We start from the raw sequence: 17001 nt of genomic DNA, 5'->3' as shown, positions 1-17001 counted from the left end.
CAAGTAAACTAGTAATATCACCTCTGCACTCCTAGGACATGCCAAGTAAACTAGTAATATCACCTCTGCACATCTAGGACATGCCAAGTAAACTAGTAATATCACCTCTACACTCCTAGGACATGCCAAGTAACCTAGTAATATCACCTCTGCACTTCTAGGACATGCCAAGTAACCTAGTAATATCACCTCTGCACTCCTAGGACAAGCCAAGTAAACTAGTAATATCACCTCTGCACTTCTAGGACATGCCAAGTAACCTAGTAATATCACCTCTGCACTCCTAGGACAAGCCAAGTAAACTAGTAATATCACCTCTGCACACCTAGGACATGCCAAGTAAACTAGTAATATCACCTCTGCACACCTAGGACATGCCAAGTAAACTAGTAATATCACCTCTGCACTCCTAGGACATGCAAGTAAACTAGTCAACTGCTCATGGTCATGAAGGATGTTCCAACATGCTATTAAAGCAGTCTAGAGCCACAAAGAACGGACTCAACAACAATACACCGGCAAAGGTAGCTAAGTCCAGAGCAAAATGAATTTTCAGCAACCAAAGAGAACCCATCATGGACCAAATCTGAACATTAACACTTTCCCTTCCACTGCAGTGTTGGGACTGTACCCATTGCGGCTGTCCAAAAAAAAAAAAAAAATGACAGAATGTGGGAAAGATCTTTCATTACATAGAGTATAAATAGTATGATTTATCAGGGCTGCCAATCTGAGTGATTGATTATTGCCTGCCAGACAGAAGAGTGACATATTAGAAAAGTTTTGTTAACAATGTCTATTGCTCGTCAGTCTGCCACCGAAGCTGGTGATTAATGTGTTGTCAGCCAGTAATCCCACACCCCAAGCTAATGAGGGAGGCATTTATCATCCTCATCGAGTGGCACATGTCAGCGCGGAAGGAACTCAAGTACTGGAAACAATATCGTTTTCCTTATCCCGACTGACGGCTGTGACAAGTCTGGAAAAGCCACAAAGCTGCTTTGTGTGAGCACTAACTTAACAAAGAGAGAGAGGAAGACAAAAAAGAAAGAGAAAAAAGGAAAGGAAAAGGCACTTTCATTCGCTTTCTTCTCGGTGGTAGGGCTTGGCAAGAGTCAGCTTGGCACTCAGGCACCCAGATCGGGGTTAATGTCGTCTTGTCTTGAGTGTTTTAACCCTTCCGCTTCTTTGTTTTCACCTTGTTAAACACTCCTCTTTTTGTTGGGTTGTCTGTATAATGGTTCTTGGCTCTACTGTATATCAGAGTTTGATAGCACGCAACAATGTTGCTGGCTCCTATTGCTGTTCATATGTAAACATGTTGAATTGATAGCTTACTAAGTCTCTAGATGGTTCCCCTGATGGAAGGTTTACATAGAAAAGTGTAGGGGGGACAGCAATTGTAGGTAGGGAGAGTTAGTAGGGCTCTCTGCTATCCCATTGACTTTGGTGGCTATCAGTGTCTTATACAATATAGCTTCTTATAACTAATGATTAGATTGACCACGGTTGGAAAGAGGAATAAATCTTGATGATTGTCAACTCAAAAATAGTAGAACAAGCTAAAACATGACACCTTTTATATGCTACAGTCATGAAACTGACATTGCACCATATATGACCAAAGACAGTCAACTTAATTATTTTTGGAAGTGATCATAATAACCAGGGGAAATATGATCTGTATTGGAGGTGATAAGTCACCATTCCCCGAACCCATTGATAGATGTCATCCAATACAGTAAATTGGATCATTCTATTTCCAAAATATACACTTTAGTTTTGGGCTACATGGCGAGACAGTTACTGCTGCAACTAGGGAGACGCAACGCAACTACATCTACTTTCAATGTGTAGTCCACCACGCACCCAGATTATGCTCAAAAAGTGTCTTTTTGCATGCACCACTACATAGAAAAGCAAGGACTGCGCAATAAACATGCTTTTATGATGAAGACAGTGGCTTCTGCCCAATATCTACCCATATGTGAACAAAATAGTAAGTACACAGAGCATCATCCACATAGTAGTGGAGGACCTCTTATGGATACACATGGTGCACTCACTATGCCACTCATACAATATACACTATAATGTACCACATGTGCCCCTTTATTCAGTATAATATACCATAATAGCCCCTCCACACAGTATACTGCTCCATAGTGACTCCATCACACAGTATAATGTCCCATAGTGGCCCTTCCACACAGTATAATGTCCCATAGTGGCCCCTACAGTGTTCATTACAAATATCAAGAAAGGTTTTGGGGCTCACCACCCACAAATGATTATTATACTCTAGAATAGAATGAGCATAGGCTCAGGGGAGATGATCAAATGGTCTTTAGGCTTCTTTAATGATGCCATGGACCGCTGTGTCTTGTAAATTCTGCGAGGTTCGCCCAACAAATATTCTAAGTGCTGCAGTCCTACTTACCAATCCTCGTTCCTGCCCATGGCCACCTCTGCGAGGGCTGATGAGAAGCAAAGGCGGACATGGGCAGGAAACGTAATAGTAAATAGGGGCCTTTTAAAAAAAAATGCAGTAGGGGGCCACCAGCCACCTAAGGTCACGGACCCTTCAGCAGCCACTACAACTGGTATGGAGGTTATTCCATCACTGTGTTGAGGTGTGCAAATCACATCAGTAAAACACAATACATTCTCTAATGTTTTTAGTGTAATTGTACTTTTTACAGGTGAACTATATATAACACAAATGTACAATAACAACATAATATAACATTCTGGTCAAGCCATTCACACGTGCCATAAAAACACTGTAAAAAAAATTGCTAAGTGTGAATGTACTCTATTACACACCTACAGTATATGAAATGTGCATTGATTTATTGGAAATCGGGCAAATGGGTATATTGTAGCTACAATGTGACGCCTGGGAATGCCTCCTTACCAGTAGGGTTGAGCCAATCTTAAGATTTCAGGATCATTTTTAAAATCCGATTTTCGATCATTTTCCAGCCGATCCCGATCGTGAAATTTGCTCGATCGCCGATCGGAATCCGATCCCGATCGCTGAACCCTATTAATGGTATATACATGAATAGGGTTGAGCCGATCTTGAGATTTGAGGATCGTTTTTAAAATCCGATTTTCGATCATTTTCTAGCCGATCCCGATCATGAAATTTGCTCGATCGCCGATCGGGATCTTTTCTTTTCCATTCCGTTATAACCCTACTTACCAGGTTATAAAAAGCAGAACATCCCAGATCATTGGCAGCAGCATGCAAAATCAACACAAGAATAAGTTTACCTTCCATTAGTCTCTATAGGTGTTCCTTGGCGCAACAAGTTTCAAGTTGGCATTATAGTTTTGAGAACTGTCAAATCATGTTCATGTTCGGGTTCCATCGAGCGCCTCTAAAATCCTTGCTGTCTCCCAAGAATCAATCACACCTGACTCTTCCTATTCAGCCTGGTTACATTTTGACTGTGGCTGCAATGCACCCGAGAGCCCCAGCTGACCATTTGTACAGTGCAAACAGAACCAATATCTCAGCTGTGTCTACATGCATTCATTTCATTCCTAGCCCAGATGTCATCTCACTCGCCAGATTAATGAAAAGCCATTTTCTAAGCTGGAAGTTTTATTACATGTAAAACTTCCTTTGTGGTTCACATTTTCAACTGCAGGAAAAGGTTATGGATTCTACAGGAAGGAAAAAAAACAAGGGTACACATAGAGCCGGCATGCGTCTCCTATTTAAAATGTAATGCTCTTTTATTAGGGACATATGGGTCTCACTGCACACACATTAAATGTCATGTCAGAGACGGAGCCTTTTAAATCACATTTAGACTCATTTTTGACCTGACTCCTGGGGTTTCCCCCAGATCCAAAATACTTCTTTGTAAATCTGGCTGTTTAGGTGCCATCATAAATCACTTTCAAAGCGTATTATTTCTTGGTTTTATTGCAGCAGAGAGGGGAATTCTTGAGGAGCCCAGTTTAGAAAGTCCTTTGGAAATGAAGATGAAAGCGGATTTTGTGCTATTTTCCCAGGCTAGGCTCTGCTACAACAAGAAGAAACCTGTTTGAGGGTCACGGCTGGAACGTAGGTCCACATTTACATTTTATGCCCGCAGGCCAATAGTTTGATGCTTGTTCCTGTAGGCTCGTGGAAAGTGGAAATAATTTGTCCTTTATTTAACAAGCGGTTTAGTGTTTCTAATACTGCACGGAATAGAAGTTCTGTAGATTCACAATATAGGAAATGGTTAAGTATTATTATTATTATTATTATAGGGGTTGTACCATTATCACAACTTATCATAATGCCTGGTCACTGAGGTCTGCCGGGACGTATATGCAATACTGATCGCAACAAACGGAGTTCCTTGACAATATATGAGGTACACACTCCCTCGGGTTATGGAGGGTTATGGATACTGGCATTAATAATGCCAGTCTTTATAAATCTCCCCAATAATGTTCTATAATTATTTGCTGTATCTGTTCTTCTTTTATATTTTATGTAGATTGTTAGCCCCATATAGGGATCACAATGTACTTTTTTTTTCCTATCCGTATGTCTTATGTAGAATGGGAGGAAATCCACGCAAACACGGGGAGAACATATAAACTCCTTGCAGATGTTGTTCTTGGCGGGATTGGAACCCAGGACTCCAGGGCTGCAGTGCTATCCACTGAGCCACCATGTTGCCCCAGTTGCTGCATCTGTTCTGACACTGTCTGGGTCCCGTGTAATCTCTCTGTTACTGGTCACTTACTACTCCAGGAAAAGCCATTCAATGGCCGAGCTGGGTACCTGTGTGCTAGAGAGCAATACGATCAGAAGAGAAGCAGGGCAGCTTCAATATAGCAACAGAAGTATTTGGTTTTCTTATATGACCCTGCTAAGACCAACCCTATTTCTAAAAAAAAAATTTTTTAAAGTTACTTTAAAGGATATGCATATAAATATATTACCTTAAATGGGTTGCCCAGTTGTTACAACAATGTATTATTGGAAGATTGTATAAGTTTTCATTATACTAACAATAACACTTGTCTCTCAATATATGTCTAAAACTGGATACCACACCTTTACTTCTGCACCAAAGTCTCTGTTAGGGAGGGCATTCCCACTTGCGCCTGTGTAGGCTGTATATGTACACTGGCGGTTTGCTGCCAAATGAATGGGTTTTAAAATTGATCTCTGGGAAGCCGTCCCCTATCCAGTGTCTCTGGGGAATAGGACGGAGACCTGGCAGGTGGACACGGGTGCAAGTGTGAACGCCCCCTTTGAGACCGTCAAAAACCATTGGAGGAAAAAGTCATGGACGGAGATTTAATGATAAAAAAAATTGCCAGAACACCAAACATAAACTAAACCAACAACAAATAAGTCAGACTAGGCAGTCTAAGAATATACTCTATTTATCATCTAATGTTTAAGCCCTCGATCACATCAGCGTTTGGATTCCGTCTGGGGGAGTCTGCATGGAGACCCCCGAATGGAATACCAAAAGCAAGTGCAAAGCTCTGTGCTGTAAAAGCACACTGACCCCATAGACTATAATGGGGTCCGTGTGCTTAGCGCCATATCTCAGCAGGGTTCGTGTGGACAGGAAAGTAGTTCCTAATCTACTTCCCTGTCTGCATGATTTGTGCGGGCAGAGCGCGGAAAGCACATGGACCCCATTATAGTCTGCACTTGTGTTTGTATTACGTTCGAGGGGTCTCCATGCGGACTGTCCCCGGATGTAATACAAAAGCAGATGTGAACCAACCCTAACTTCTATATGTCTGGGGCAGTTTGGACTGTCTACCTGTATTGGTAAACCTGCCTCAATGTGTATGGGGGAGTCTAGACAAAATTGTGTAACGATTATGACACATGGTATACATGATGAACAGGGATACGACCAATGAAAAACCTTGGTAAAATTAGATTTTCAGATCAGAGCCAGTAATAAGACTGTGACTGTTTCAGCACTCAGTGCATTACTCGTTGCGAGCCAGCCACCGGGCCATCTGGAGCACTCAGCGTTCCCGGGCTTGGACAGACACAGCTGGAAAGCTCAGTCATTCATTCTGTAGCTTTGATTTTTTTTAGCTCCAGACTTTATTGCAAGTTTTATGAATATCCTCACTTGAGCACAGGTGAATGACTCAATCATTCTGACACAGCAACCTGTCCTAATGACAGATGTAACTATGTTCAATCAGAAGGGTACTTAAGCAATAGCAGGAAATTAAAGTGGATGTGTGGAACTAATATAGTTCAGTCGCTTCTGATAGAGATGGGGCGCATGGCTGTCAATCAGTGACCGATTCTTTGAAGACTTGTCACTAGGCTTCACATAGTAGGAGAATACCGTCTACCAAAAGAAGTCAGCACAGTACATGGCTTTCCTGACCTGTTTGCTAAAATAAGTACTAGCAGTGACGACCTTCATATCGCGTAATACACGCATAAATGAAAATGTACATTCAAAATTTTTTGTAGAGGCAAAACAGGGGTGCGGTGGGAAATGGAATAGAAACAATGAGAAGACTAAGGTACATTCTGTAATATTTCTAAGGGTAAGTTCATACGGGGATTTTTGGACCAAATTTTGATGCGGAGGCCATCTCAGAATCCGGTCCAAAAAAACGGCTAGCCGAGAAGTCTATGAGGGATGTGGAAAAATGGAAGACTTGCTTTAAGCGAACTCACCCGCAATTGCTGGTATTCAATTGGATACTATTATTCAGTGAGAGCTATTTTAGGACATTCTGCACAGCAAAGGAGAACAGAGCAATTGCCCCTACACCCTGGTGCTTGAGAGGTTCACCTATTTGTATGCCACCTAAATAGCCACCAATATTATACATGGTGCTTGGTAGTTGGGGGCCTCATTAAAGGGGTTATACAACAAAAAATATTGATTCTCCATATAAATTGCTGATTGGTGGGGGTTTGACTGCTGAGACACCCCCCCCCCCCCCCCCCCCGATCATCAGGACAGGGGCTGTTGTGAATGTAACACTGGAGAACACAGACGCACCTCTGCTGCATTCATTTCGAGGGAACACCAGAGATAGTCAATGGCTGTACTTCAGTGGGGGAATAGAGTGAGGAGTGTCTGCATCCACCCCCATTACATTCACAACATGTCATTGGTATAAACCCTGCAAAGATTTTACATTAAGGCTCTGGAGTAGGGTTGAGCGATTGGGATCGGAAAAGATCGGATTCCGATTGGCGATCGAGTAAATTTCACGATCGCGATCGGAATTCCGATCACGATCTTTTCCGGCGGGATCGAGGTTGGAGGTCATCTCAAGATCGGCTCAACCCTATTCATGTATATATCATTAATAGGGTTCCTCGATTGGGATCGGGAAAGATCGGATCCCGATTGAGCAAATTTCACAATCGTGATCGGCTGGAAACAGATCAAAAATCGGATTTTAAAAACGATCCTGAAATTTCAAGATTGCTTCAAGTTACATCTCTTTTACAAAAAATGGCGCACCAAACTGGCAAGATGCCCTACTCTAAGCACCCCCCTACTCCAAGACGATTTTCACTTTTAAGTGGGGGGTCTCTAAATCACACGTAAAAAAGTCTGATCAGAATTATTCTGACAACAAATGGAAGCTGGCCGAGCATGCATGGAACAGAAATGAATGGTTTGTAGAACCCTCTGAATATTCTCACTACAGGTCTTCCATAACTCCAGTGCATTTCCATGGAGAATGATTGTACATGTCCAGCCACCTACTTGGCACCAGTCCAGTCTCATGACTGGTGGGGATTCTGCAGCCCCAAGGTTGACATGTGACAATCTTCTAAAATGGATTTACCCAATAGTGCCAAAGAAGACCCAAACAATAAAAGAGCAGGCTTTGCTATTGGCCTAACACCAGTATAGTTAGCGAATACAACTTATGTATTCGTCAAGAGAAATTAAATTAGACAAATGTGTACTTTATGGGTTCACACATAATACTGTAATGACCATTAACTCTATGCGCTCTGGTAGAAATAACCGCAGAACAGAAAGTGTTAAAACATGTTGCCTTGTCTCAACAGTGCACAGGGGAACAATGCAAATGTCTTTGCAGCCTTTTGCTGTCTAATTGCCATTAGTGACAATTACAGGGATCCGTACAGAAATTAACATGAGAGCAAGCACTAATTGTGGTGTATTTTCTACGGTATTGATGGCCCCCTGCCTGCTGTTGGAAAATCTACCAACAGAAATCGACGCGAAAGCAAAACAAAACATCTCATTATACCCTACCCTTCCATCAGTGGCTGACCCCCTCGGAAAACATCGCTTTACACAATGATTATAGGTGATAAAAACTCACTTGTGTTTGCCGTAAACACAAATATTTGTCGCCCCGTGCGCTACTTTTTTAAAAAAAGAAAAAATGATTACATATCTATAGATGTTACTGAGAATGTCAGAACTGGGGTTCATTGTAAATGTAGTTACGTATCCATTCATTAGCCATTAATAAATAATGTAGCCGTATGTTTTCCGTACAATAACGACTTGTACGCAGTTAGCTTGGGAATCCTTGTAGGGCTACAACCTCAATTTAACAATGGACCTAATTAAAATTACCAGCAATTATCAAACTGCCTCAATGCACAGATGATATTAACCACCATTCACACAACATGCATGTGCAATATGTCACCGACTCAAAATCAGATAACCTTTAGCGATACGACGCAGCATAACACATGTATTATTCATTCTGTTCATGACCCGGCTCCATGCCTTCTTATACGGGGGCCGGATTTGCACTTTTAGGTTGGTTGGATGACAAGTTATAGCTCGGTTCATCATCATGGCTATGGCGTCGGGGCATATATTTGTCAATTAAAAATAATGAGCATCCACTTTCTAATGAATTATATTGGTAATTAAAGAGATTGTCCTATCATACATATCAGATTTATTGTAAATATTATAAAAAATAAACAATATTTGCCATTGACGTGCTGTTATTAAAGTCATGACTAGAGATGAGCGAACAGTAAAATGTTCGAGGTTCGATATTCGTTTCGAGTAGCCCCTCAATATTCGACTACTGGAATTGAATATCGAACCCTATTATAGTCTATGGGGGGAAAATGCTCGTTTCAGGGGTAGGCAACATTCGGTCAAATTATACTTACCAAATCCACGAGTGAGGGTCGGGCTGGATCCTCCGAGCAGTCTTCTCCGTGCAGCGTCCCCGCGGCGTCTTCCAGCTCTTCATTCACTCTGCCAGGCATCGGGCAGACATGCACTACAAGCGGGCATGTGCAGTCGGCTCTGCCCAGGCCCGATGCCTGGCAGAGTGAATGAAGAGCCGGAAGACGCCGCGGGGAAGCTGCACGGAGAAGACTTCTAAAGGTAGGAGAAGAACCAGCGTTGATTGGCCGACTGTATAGCATTCGGCCAATCAATCCTGTTTCTGCATCAAACTTTTCCATTCAAAGAGCGAGTGGTACTCGATCGAGTACGAGTATTTCAAATACCGTAGTATTCGATCGAATACCTACTCGATCGAGTACTGCTCGCTCATCTCTAGTTATGACATGTGGACGTCCACTTAAAGGGGTTGTGCAGGGTTAGAAAAAATGGCTGACTTCTTAGGAGGTGTTAGTTTCATGGTCATGCTTCATACCCTTGTGGCCCCACCTTGCGCAAACACCATGGAAAAAATGTGGGGTTTTACAGTCACAGCAAAGTGGATACCAGCGAATCCCATCCCACTTTGCATCGAGATATGTTGCGGTTTTGGAAATCGCAACATGTCAATTATATCTACCATCGGACCCTCAAGCTTAATGTCACTGAGCTGTTTCCATTGCCATGAGATCAATTCCTGAGAAGATGAAATCAGCCGTATTTCCTAATCCTGCACAAACCTACGTAAGCGGGGGTGGTGCAGGACTTCAAAAACATGTTTGCTTTCTTCTGGATTTTTTTGTAAATATTAGAAGAATTTACCTTGTTTTCTTTTGGCTTTACGACTTTCATGAAAGCTCCCCTGGAACTCGCTACTTCACGCTCTTTGTTTGTCACTTTCCTGGTGTCCAAAAACTTAAGATTAGGAAGTTTGTTCAGAACAAAGTACCTGTAGAAAAGAGTAATAGATGAACATCTGTCATGGTGATGGTTTGCTTTGTGAGCCACATCCATCTTTTGGCAGAATTAATGTATGTCGAGCGGACTCCATTCCTGCACCTGGGATATATAGTACATTGCTTGATCCATGTGTAACTAAATAGATAGACTGCAAAGCCATTAAGTAGATTCATGTTCACTTGAGGAACTTTACAATAGGAACAGGTCATTATAGCGATAGAAATGTTTTGTATGCACAGTAAGAGAGATATATGACACGAGGATACATAAGACCTGATAGCATGTATACTGAAAGCAGGGTCATCAAAAACAAACCCTTGTTTAATTGTGACCACTTAGTATTGTTCACCATCACTGATCCGGGTTCTGGAGATCAGTCAGATCATCTTATTTGTACACTTCGTATCTCATATAACCATATTATGTCAACAGTAAAACAAATCACATCAGAAGTTGAAAGTTATTCCTTTTTTTCCATTTCATTTGAAAAACGTGACTCATTTAGAAATCGATGGCAGCAACACATCTCGAGAAAGTTGGGGCAGGGACTTGTCTATCATTGTGGAGTATCCACGCCCTCTTCTTTATGCAAAGTCCAGTCATATTAATGTGACCACGTGAACGTTAAATAACCAATGGCAGAAGGCACGTGTCATCAGCCATCTGCGTGCACTCATCATTGTGGAAGGCACGATGGATCAACACAAGTATGCATCTATCCTTGCGGACCATGTTCACCCCTATATGCGAATTGTATTTCCTCGGGATGATGGAATCTACCAGCAGGACAATGCGACGTGTTATAAAGCTCACAGTGTACGTGCGTGGTTCGAAGAGCACCAGGATGAGTTCACCGTACTCCCTTGGCCAGCAAATTCCCCGGACTTGAACCCAATCTGTGGGACCACCTCGATCGGGTTGTTCGTGCCATGAAGGCTCAACCGCGTAACCTAGCGCAGCTGGACACCGCACTGGAGTCGGCATAGCTCAACATCCAAATTACCATCATCACAATATCACCTCTCTTCCTACACGTCTCGCAGCGGTCTGCTCTGCCAAAGTTGGTTATTCTGGATTTTGACAGGTGGTCACATTAATGGAGCTGGACTGTGTACAACTGCGTATAAACATTGGAAACCAATTGCTGGAGTTTTGGGAAAGGAAAGTTGTCCTGTTCTTGTCTTATGTAGGCTTCTAGCTACTCAACAGTCCTTGGTCTTTTTAGTTGGATTTTTTGTTTCATAATGCATCAAATGTTTTCTATTGATCAAAAGAGATTGTAAGCCCCCGCGGCAGGGTCCTCTACCCCACTGTACCAGGCTGGGCATTAATAAAAGCAGTTCCTCTTAGCTTGAGTCCATAGGACACAGCACTCATGGTTTGCCTAAAAAAATTCCTATTTTGATTCATCTGACCACAGAACAGTTTGCCATTTCCATGTTTTTATTATATAGATATATGGTTTCTTCTTTGCATATTACAGCTTTAACTTGCACTTTGATTTCATGGTGAACTGTGTTCCCGGACAGTGATTTCTAGAAGGATTCCTGAGCCCAAGCAGTGAGTTACATTACTGATAGGTGACTGTTTTGGATGCAGTGCCCATCTATCCCCAGCATTCAATACAGACCGTCGGCCATGTCCCTTGTGCACATGTATTTCTACGATTCTTTGAATTTTTTTATGATATTGTGTACACGGTAGGATATTCAAAGTCTTTAAAATTGTATGTTTTTTTTTTTTTTTTTTTTTTTTTTAATTGTCCCCCAATTTTTAGATGCTGTTTTTCACATATTGGAGAACCCTCCAGCTGTATAATATTATTCCAGACTTTTGATGTCCCAACTTTTTTGAGATGTGTTTCTGCCCTCATTTACTAATCAAATTATTTTTTTCAAATGAAGTTGAAAAAATGTCTAACTTTAAACTTCTAAAATTTTTACATCCCTTTTGGAATTGATGTGTTTGACGTTCTGTATTTAAAAGGGTTAACCTGCATACGGCAAATTGTCACATTTTTTAGATGGAAGCCTAGTTATGGAGTTACGGGGGTTATAAGCCTAGTTATGGTGTTACGGGGGTTATAAGCCTAGTTATGGTGTTACGGGGGTTATAAGCCTAGTTATGGAGTTACGGGGGTTATAAGCCTAGTTATGGTGTTACGGGGGTTATAAACCTAGTTATGGAGTTACGGGGTTTATAAGCCTAGTTATGGTGTTACGAGGGTTATAAGACTAGTTATGGTGTTACGGGGGTTATAAGCCTAGTTATGGTGTTACGGGGGTTATAAGCCTAGTTATGGTGTTACGGGGGTTATAAGCCTAGTTATGGAGTTACGGGGGTTATAAGCCTAGTTATGGTGTTACGGGGGTTATAAGCCTAGTTATGGTGTTTCGGGGGTTATAAGCCTAGTTATGGTGTTTCGGGGGTTATAAGCCTAGTTATGGTGTTTCGGGGGTTATAAGCCTAGTTATGGTGTTACGGGGGTTATAAGCCTAGTTATGGAGTTACGGGGGTTATAAGCCTAGTTATGGAGTTACGGGGTTTATAAGCCTAGTTATGGAGTTACGGGGGTTATAAACCTAGTTATGGAGTTACGGGGGTTATAAGCCTAGTCATGGTGTTACGGGGGTTATAAGCCTAGTTATGGTGTTTCGGGGGTTATAAGCCTAGTTATGGTGTTTCGGGGGTTATAAGCCTAGTTATGGTGTTTCGGGGGTTATAAGCCTAGTTATGGTGTTTCGGGGGTTATAAGCCTAGTTATAGTGTTACAGGGGTTATAAGCCTAGTTATGGAGTTACGGGGGTTATAAGCCTAGTTATGGAGTTACGGGGTTTATAAGCCTAGTTATGGAGTTACGGGGGTTATAAACCTAGTTATGGAGTTACGGGGGTTATAAGCCTAGTCATGGTGTTACAGGGGTTATAAGCCTAGTTATGGAGTTACGGGGTTTATAACCCTAGTTATGGAGTTACGGGGTTTATAAGCCTAGTTATGGAGTTACGGGGGTTATAAGCCTAGTTATGGTGTTACGGGGGTTATAAGCCTAGTCATCATGTTACGGGGGTTGTAATCCTAGTTATGGGGTTACAGGGGTTATAAGCCTAGATATGGAGTTACGGGGGTTATAAGCATAGTTAGGGTGTTACGGGGGTTATAAGCCTAGTTATGGAGTTACAGGTGTATAAGCCTAGTTATGGTGTTACGGGGGTTATAAGCCTAGTTATGGAGTTACAGGGGTATAAGCCTAGTTATGGTGTTATGGGGGTTATAAGCCTAGTTATGGTGTTACGGGGGTTATAAGCCTAGTCATGGTGTTATGGGGGTTATAAGCCTAGTTATGGTGTTACGGGGGTTATAAGCCTAGTCATGGTGTTATGGGGGTTATAAGCCTAGTTATGGTGTTACGGGGGTTATAAGCCTAGTCATGGTGTTACGGGGGTTGTAATCCTAGTTATGGTGTTACGGGGGTTACACGGATATTTGGCTTTAAGTAACCAGTTAGATTTCTGTGACAAACCATGTGAAGTTCTCCATTGAAACTGCAGCACAAAACACATATGAGGAGGATATTCTTAGGCTTAAACACTCAGGTGAAGGGATGAAAGACATTGTATAAAAGGGTCCACAGTGGCAAAGGCGCCAGTAGAAACACAGACAAGTTTGTCATCACTGGCTGCGTATGGATCATGGCACGGGACGAAAGGAGGATTCAGCCACTCTCTTTGATTTGTCAGACACAGAACAAAGGGAGATGAAAACTTCTGTCTGCTCAAGGCTCTCTGTCTGGGGAATTCTGTAGTTGCCAAAGGTGAAGCATGAAGAGCAGGCAAGTGATATCCTGCAGTCTGTAGGGCTAAGAGGTGCTGTCTTTCTGCTCATTAGACACGTCAGTGTTTAACCTGTACAGATAGCTAGGTTCAGATGGAGAGCGAACCTGTTTACATCTACATCATGCTACGTGTTTGTGGTTCAGACACCAAGACAGAAAGTAAAAGTGCCCAACAATGCACGTCATTGGCTTAACTAAGCCTGGAATTTGCCACTTTCTCTTAATAGCAAGATGAATTGATTTGCTGAACTAGAAACTTGTTTTTGACAAAGCAAGATACTTTTACCATCAAACATAGAAATAGATGATATAACTTATTGCAACAGGATAAAATAATGTTCTGTACTTGTGAAGCGAAGCATGTCACTACTATAGTGATAGAAAGAACTGATGAAAAGCAAAACACAAGGGTTACAGAAGACGTGGATACTAGCTGGGCCTTACAAGGGACATACAGCTGTGTACACCCTTCACTTAGCTTGAATTCTGCTGGGGTCACCAATCAAAGATGACCTTTCACCAATTCAAGGTGTGATCCACTGACTCCATCGCAGTTGGAATTTTCTTTCTAGCCCCCATAGATCCCGAGCAACAAGTGCAGGTAGTTTTGGTGCCTGATGTGCTATGTAAGCTCTGTAATGTCAGAAGGGCGGTGTCAGGCGGGGGCGTGATGCAGAGCTCCAATCAGAGGCAGCCAGTGTCAGAGCTCCGAATCACACCCCTTGTCTGCTCCTGCCTGACACCGCCCTCCTGACAGTAATGAGCCTAAACAGCATATCAGGCACCAAAACTAACAGCATTGCTCGGGAACGGTGAGAGATAGAGAAAAAATTCCAACTGTGCCTTAATCAGTGGAGCAACAGCTATTAAATCATATAAAGTACATGCTAGCAAAATCATTAATAGATTGAAAATTTTCCACGCTGAAAAAAAAAAAGCCTCCCATTGGGTTCTGCTAGCATTTTATTTTATTTATTTCAATGGGATTGCGAGGAAGAATCCACCTAGATAAATTCAGCGGCTGTCTGACTGCCATTGAAAATGGGGAGTTGATACTATTAATGCTAAACAGACTACCTAAGCAAGATGCAAACTGCAGGTGTGAACGCTACCTAAGCATTACTGACCTGTATCTTTGGTAGTCATCTTCATCTTTCTCTATGCTGACAAGCTCATTGGGACAAGCCTGATTACCAAGCAAGCTGAGATATTCCAGGGCTGGAGCTGATGTGACCAATGAGTCCAAAAGATAATCCAGCTCAGTCAGGTATTTCAGCCAATGTTAAGATGATACAATGATGTAACTGTATGCTATACAATAACATGGTACGTATGGTATAAAACTTCATTTGTTTCCTTTAGATGTTTTAAAGGGGTTTTTAAGAGGATTGATAAACATGGCTGCATTCTTTCAGAAACAGCGCCACTCTTGTCCTGGGGCTGTGCTTGGTATCACAACTCACCGTCACCGGCATCCCGTCAAGGCTAGCCGGGCGGAAGGCTTTCAATCATTGACAAGGACAACCCACTGGACTCAAATTCAGAATTGTCTAGAACTTTAGATCAATACATTTGCATTTAAAGGGGTTGCCCTTGGTTTTCTTTTTATATGGCGTATCCTCATGATAGGCCATAAGTACCTAAACATGGGGGGCTGACAGATGGCCCAGGTATGGATCAGCTGTTCAGAGGTCCCTCTGGTATGTGTACTATACAGTGCATGGAGCCAGATGCATAGAGTCCCATTGCCAATACTGTTCCTTTGACTTCGTTGGGAACAAAGTTGAAATAATTAAAATTTTATCTATTCCCACAAGACTATCTATCAATCTGCTCAGCAACTTCTGCTCTTTAACATGTCCTGGGTAACAGGTATAATCAAAAGCAGTTTTCCAGGATGATACCTTGATGGCCTTGGCAGTACTAAGAAGCTATACTGCACCAATGAGCAATTGAGCTCATCCCTGCGTACAGGTTGACCTTGTACTGCACTTGGTTGGTCATGGGGGTTTTATATGTCTCCACCAACCCTGCATTAATGTATTAACCAATAACTGGCCATTAGGGCTGAGCGATCGGGATCGGAAAAGATCAGATTCCGATCGGTGATCGAGTAAATTTCACGATTGCGATTGGAATTCCGACCCGATATTTTCCAGCGGGATCAAGATTGGAGGTTATCTCAAGATCGGCTCAACCCTAAAAGTGACTTTTCCCATAGAGAAGCATTGACTAGGGTTGAGGATCGGAAAAGATCGGATTCCGATCGGCGATCGAGCAAATTTCACAATCGAGATCGGCTGGAAAATGATCGGAAATCGGATTTTAAAATCGATCCTGAAATCTCAAGATCGGCCAAACCCTACTGTCCATATACATTATATGGCTGCTGAGTGTTAGGGTGACAGCTATTTGAATTGAGTCCCCCATTCGTATGTCTGCTTGATTCCAGATGAAACTGCTGGTTTGACCAATATACCCAACAAACAGATCTAATCTGTTTTCCCCAGTAAAACCATCAATGTATAATCTACAGAAAGCCCATTACATATAGAAAAAACTATACATACTAAAACAAAATACAGAAGTATCTGTGAAGACGTGATTAGATATGCAGATATATGTCACTTACGGTTATACCATTGTACACTGATCTACACATAGTCATGTCTGTTACATAAAGTGAGAATATACCGTTTATATAGTATAGTATATAACCTAGTAAATACTGCATACTGCTATTTTACCACCAGAGGGCACATGCTTAGTCTTATGTAAAATGCTAAAGTCACATTTTGTTTTTCTTTACTATAACATTATTACGGAGTGAATTTTGAATTTTTTGATTTGTTTTCACTTTATTTTTTATCATAAGGATACAAGACGGGCTCATAACTGTGAATTTTCAGTGTTCAAAGTGACAACTTTGTTTCCCTTTACTTTATGTCTGATATTTTTGACTAGGTTTATAATGGCGTTGCTCAAAATCTGACATGAACTTACTTAGCACTTTTTTATACAATATATATATATATATATATATATATATATATATATATA

At 41.8% G+C, this 17001-nt stretch overlaps 1 protein-coding gene across 1 annotated transcript in view; it reads right to left on the bottom strand.

Moving 5' to 3' along the window:
• The window catches only part of LRMDA (leucine rich melanocyte differentiation associated), a 508960-nt gene that overhangs the window by 146678 nt on the left and 345281 nt on the right, over positions 1–17001 (bottom strand). The window contains exons 5-6 of the mRNA XM_075257984.1: positions 15069–15203; positions 9972–10098 (exon numbers count right to left, since the gene is read on the bottom strand). Coding sequence (XP_075114085.1) covers positions 9972–10098; positions 15069–15203 — 262 coding nt within the window. The remainder of the gene's footprint in view (positions 1–9971; positions 10099–15068; positions 15204–17001) is intronic.

This window comes from Leptodactylus fuscus, chromosome 10 (genome assembly GCF_031893055.1).
Source record: "Leptodactylus fuscus isolate aLepFus1 chromosome 10, aLepFus1.hap2, whole genome shotgun sequence".
Classification (NCBI taxonomy): domain Eukaryota; kingdom Metazoa; phylum Chordata; class Amphibia; order Anura; family Leptodactylidae; genus Leptodactylus; species Leptodactylus fuscus.
This window is presented reverse-complemented; position numbering and strand designations above follow the sequence as displayed.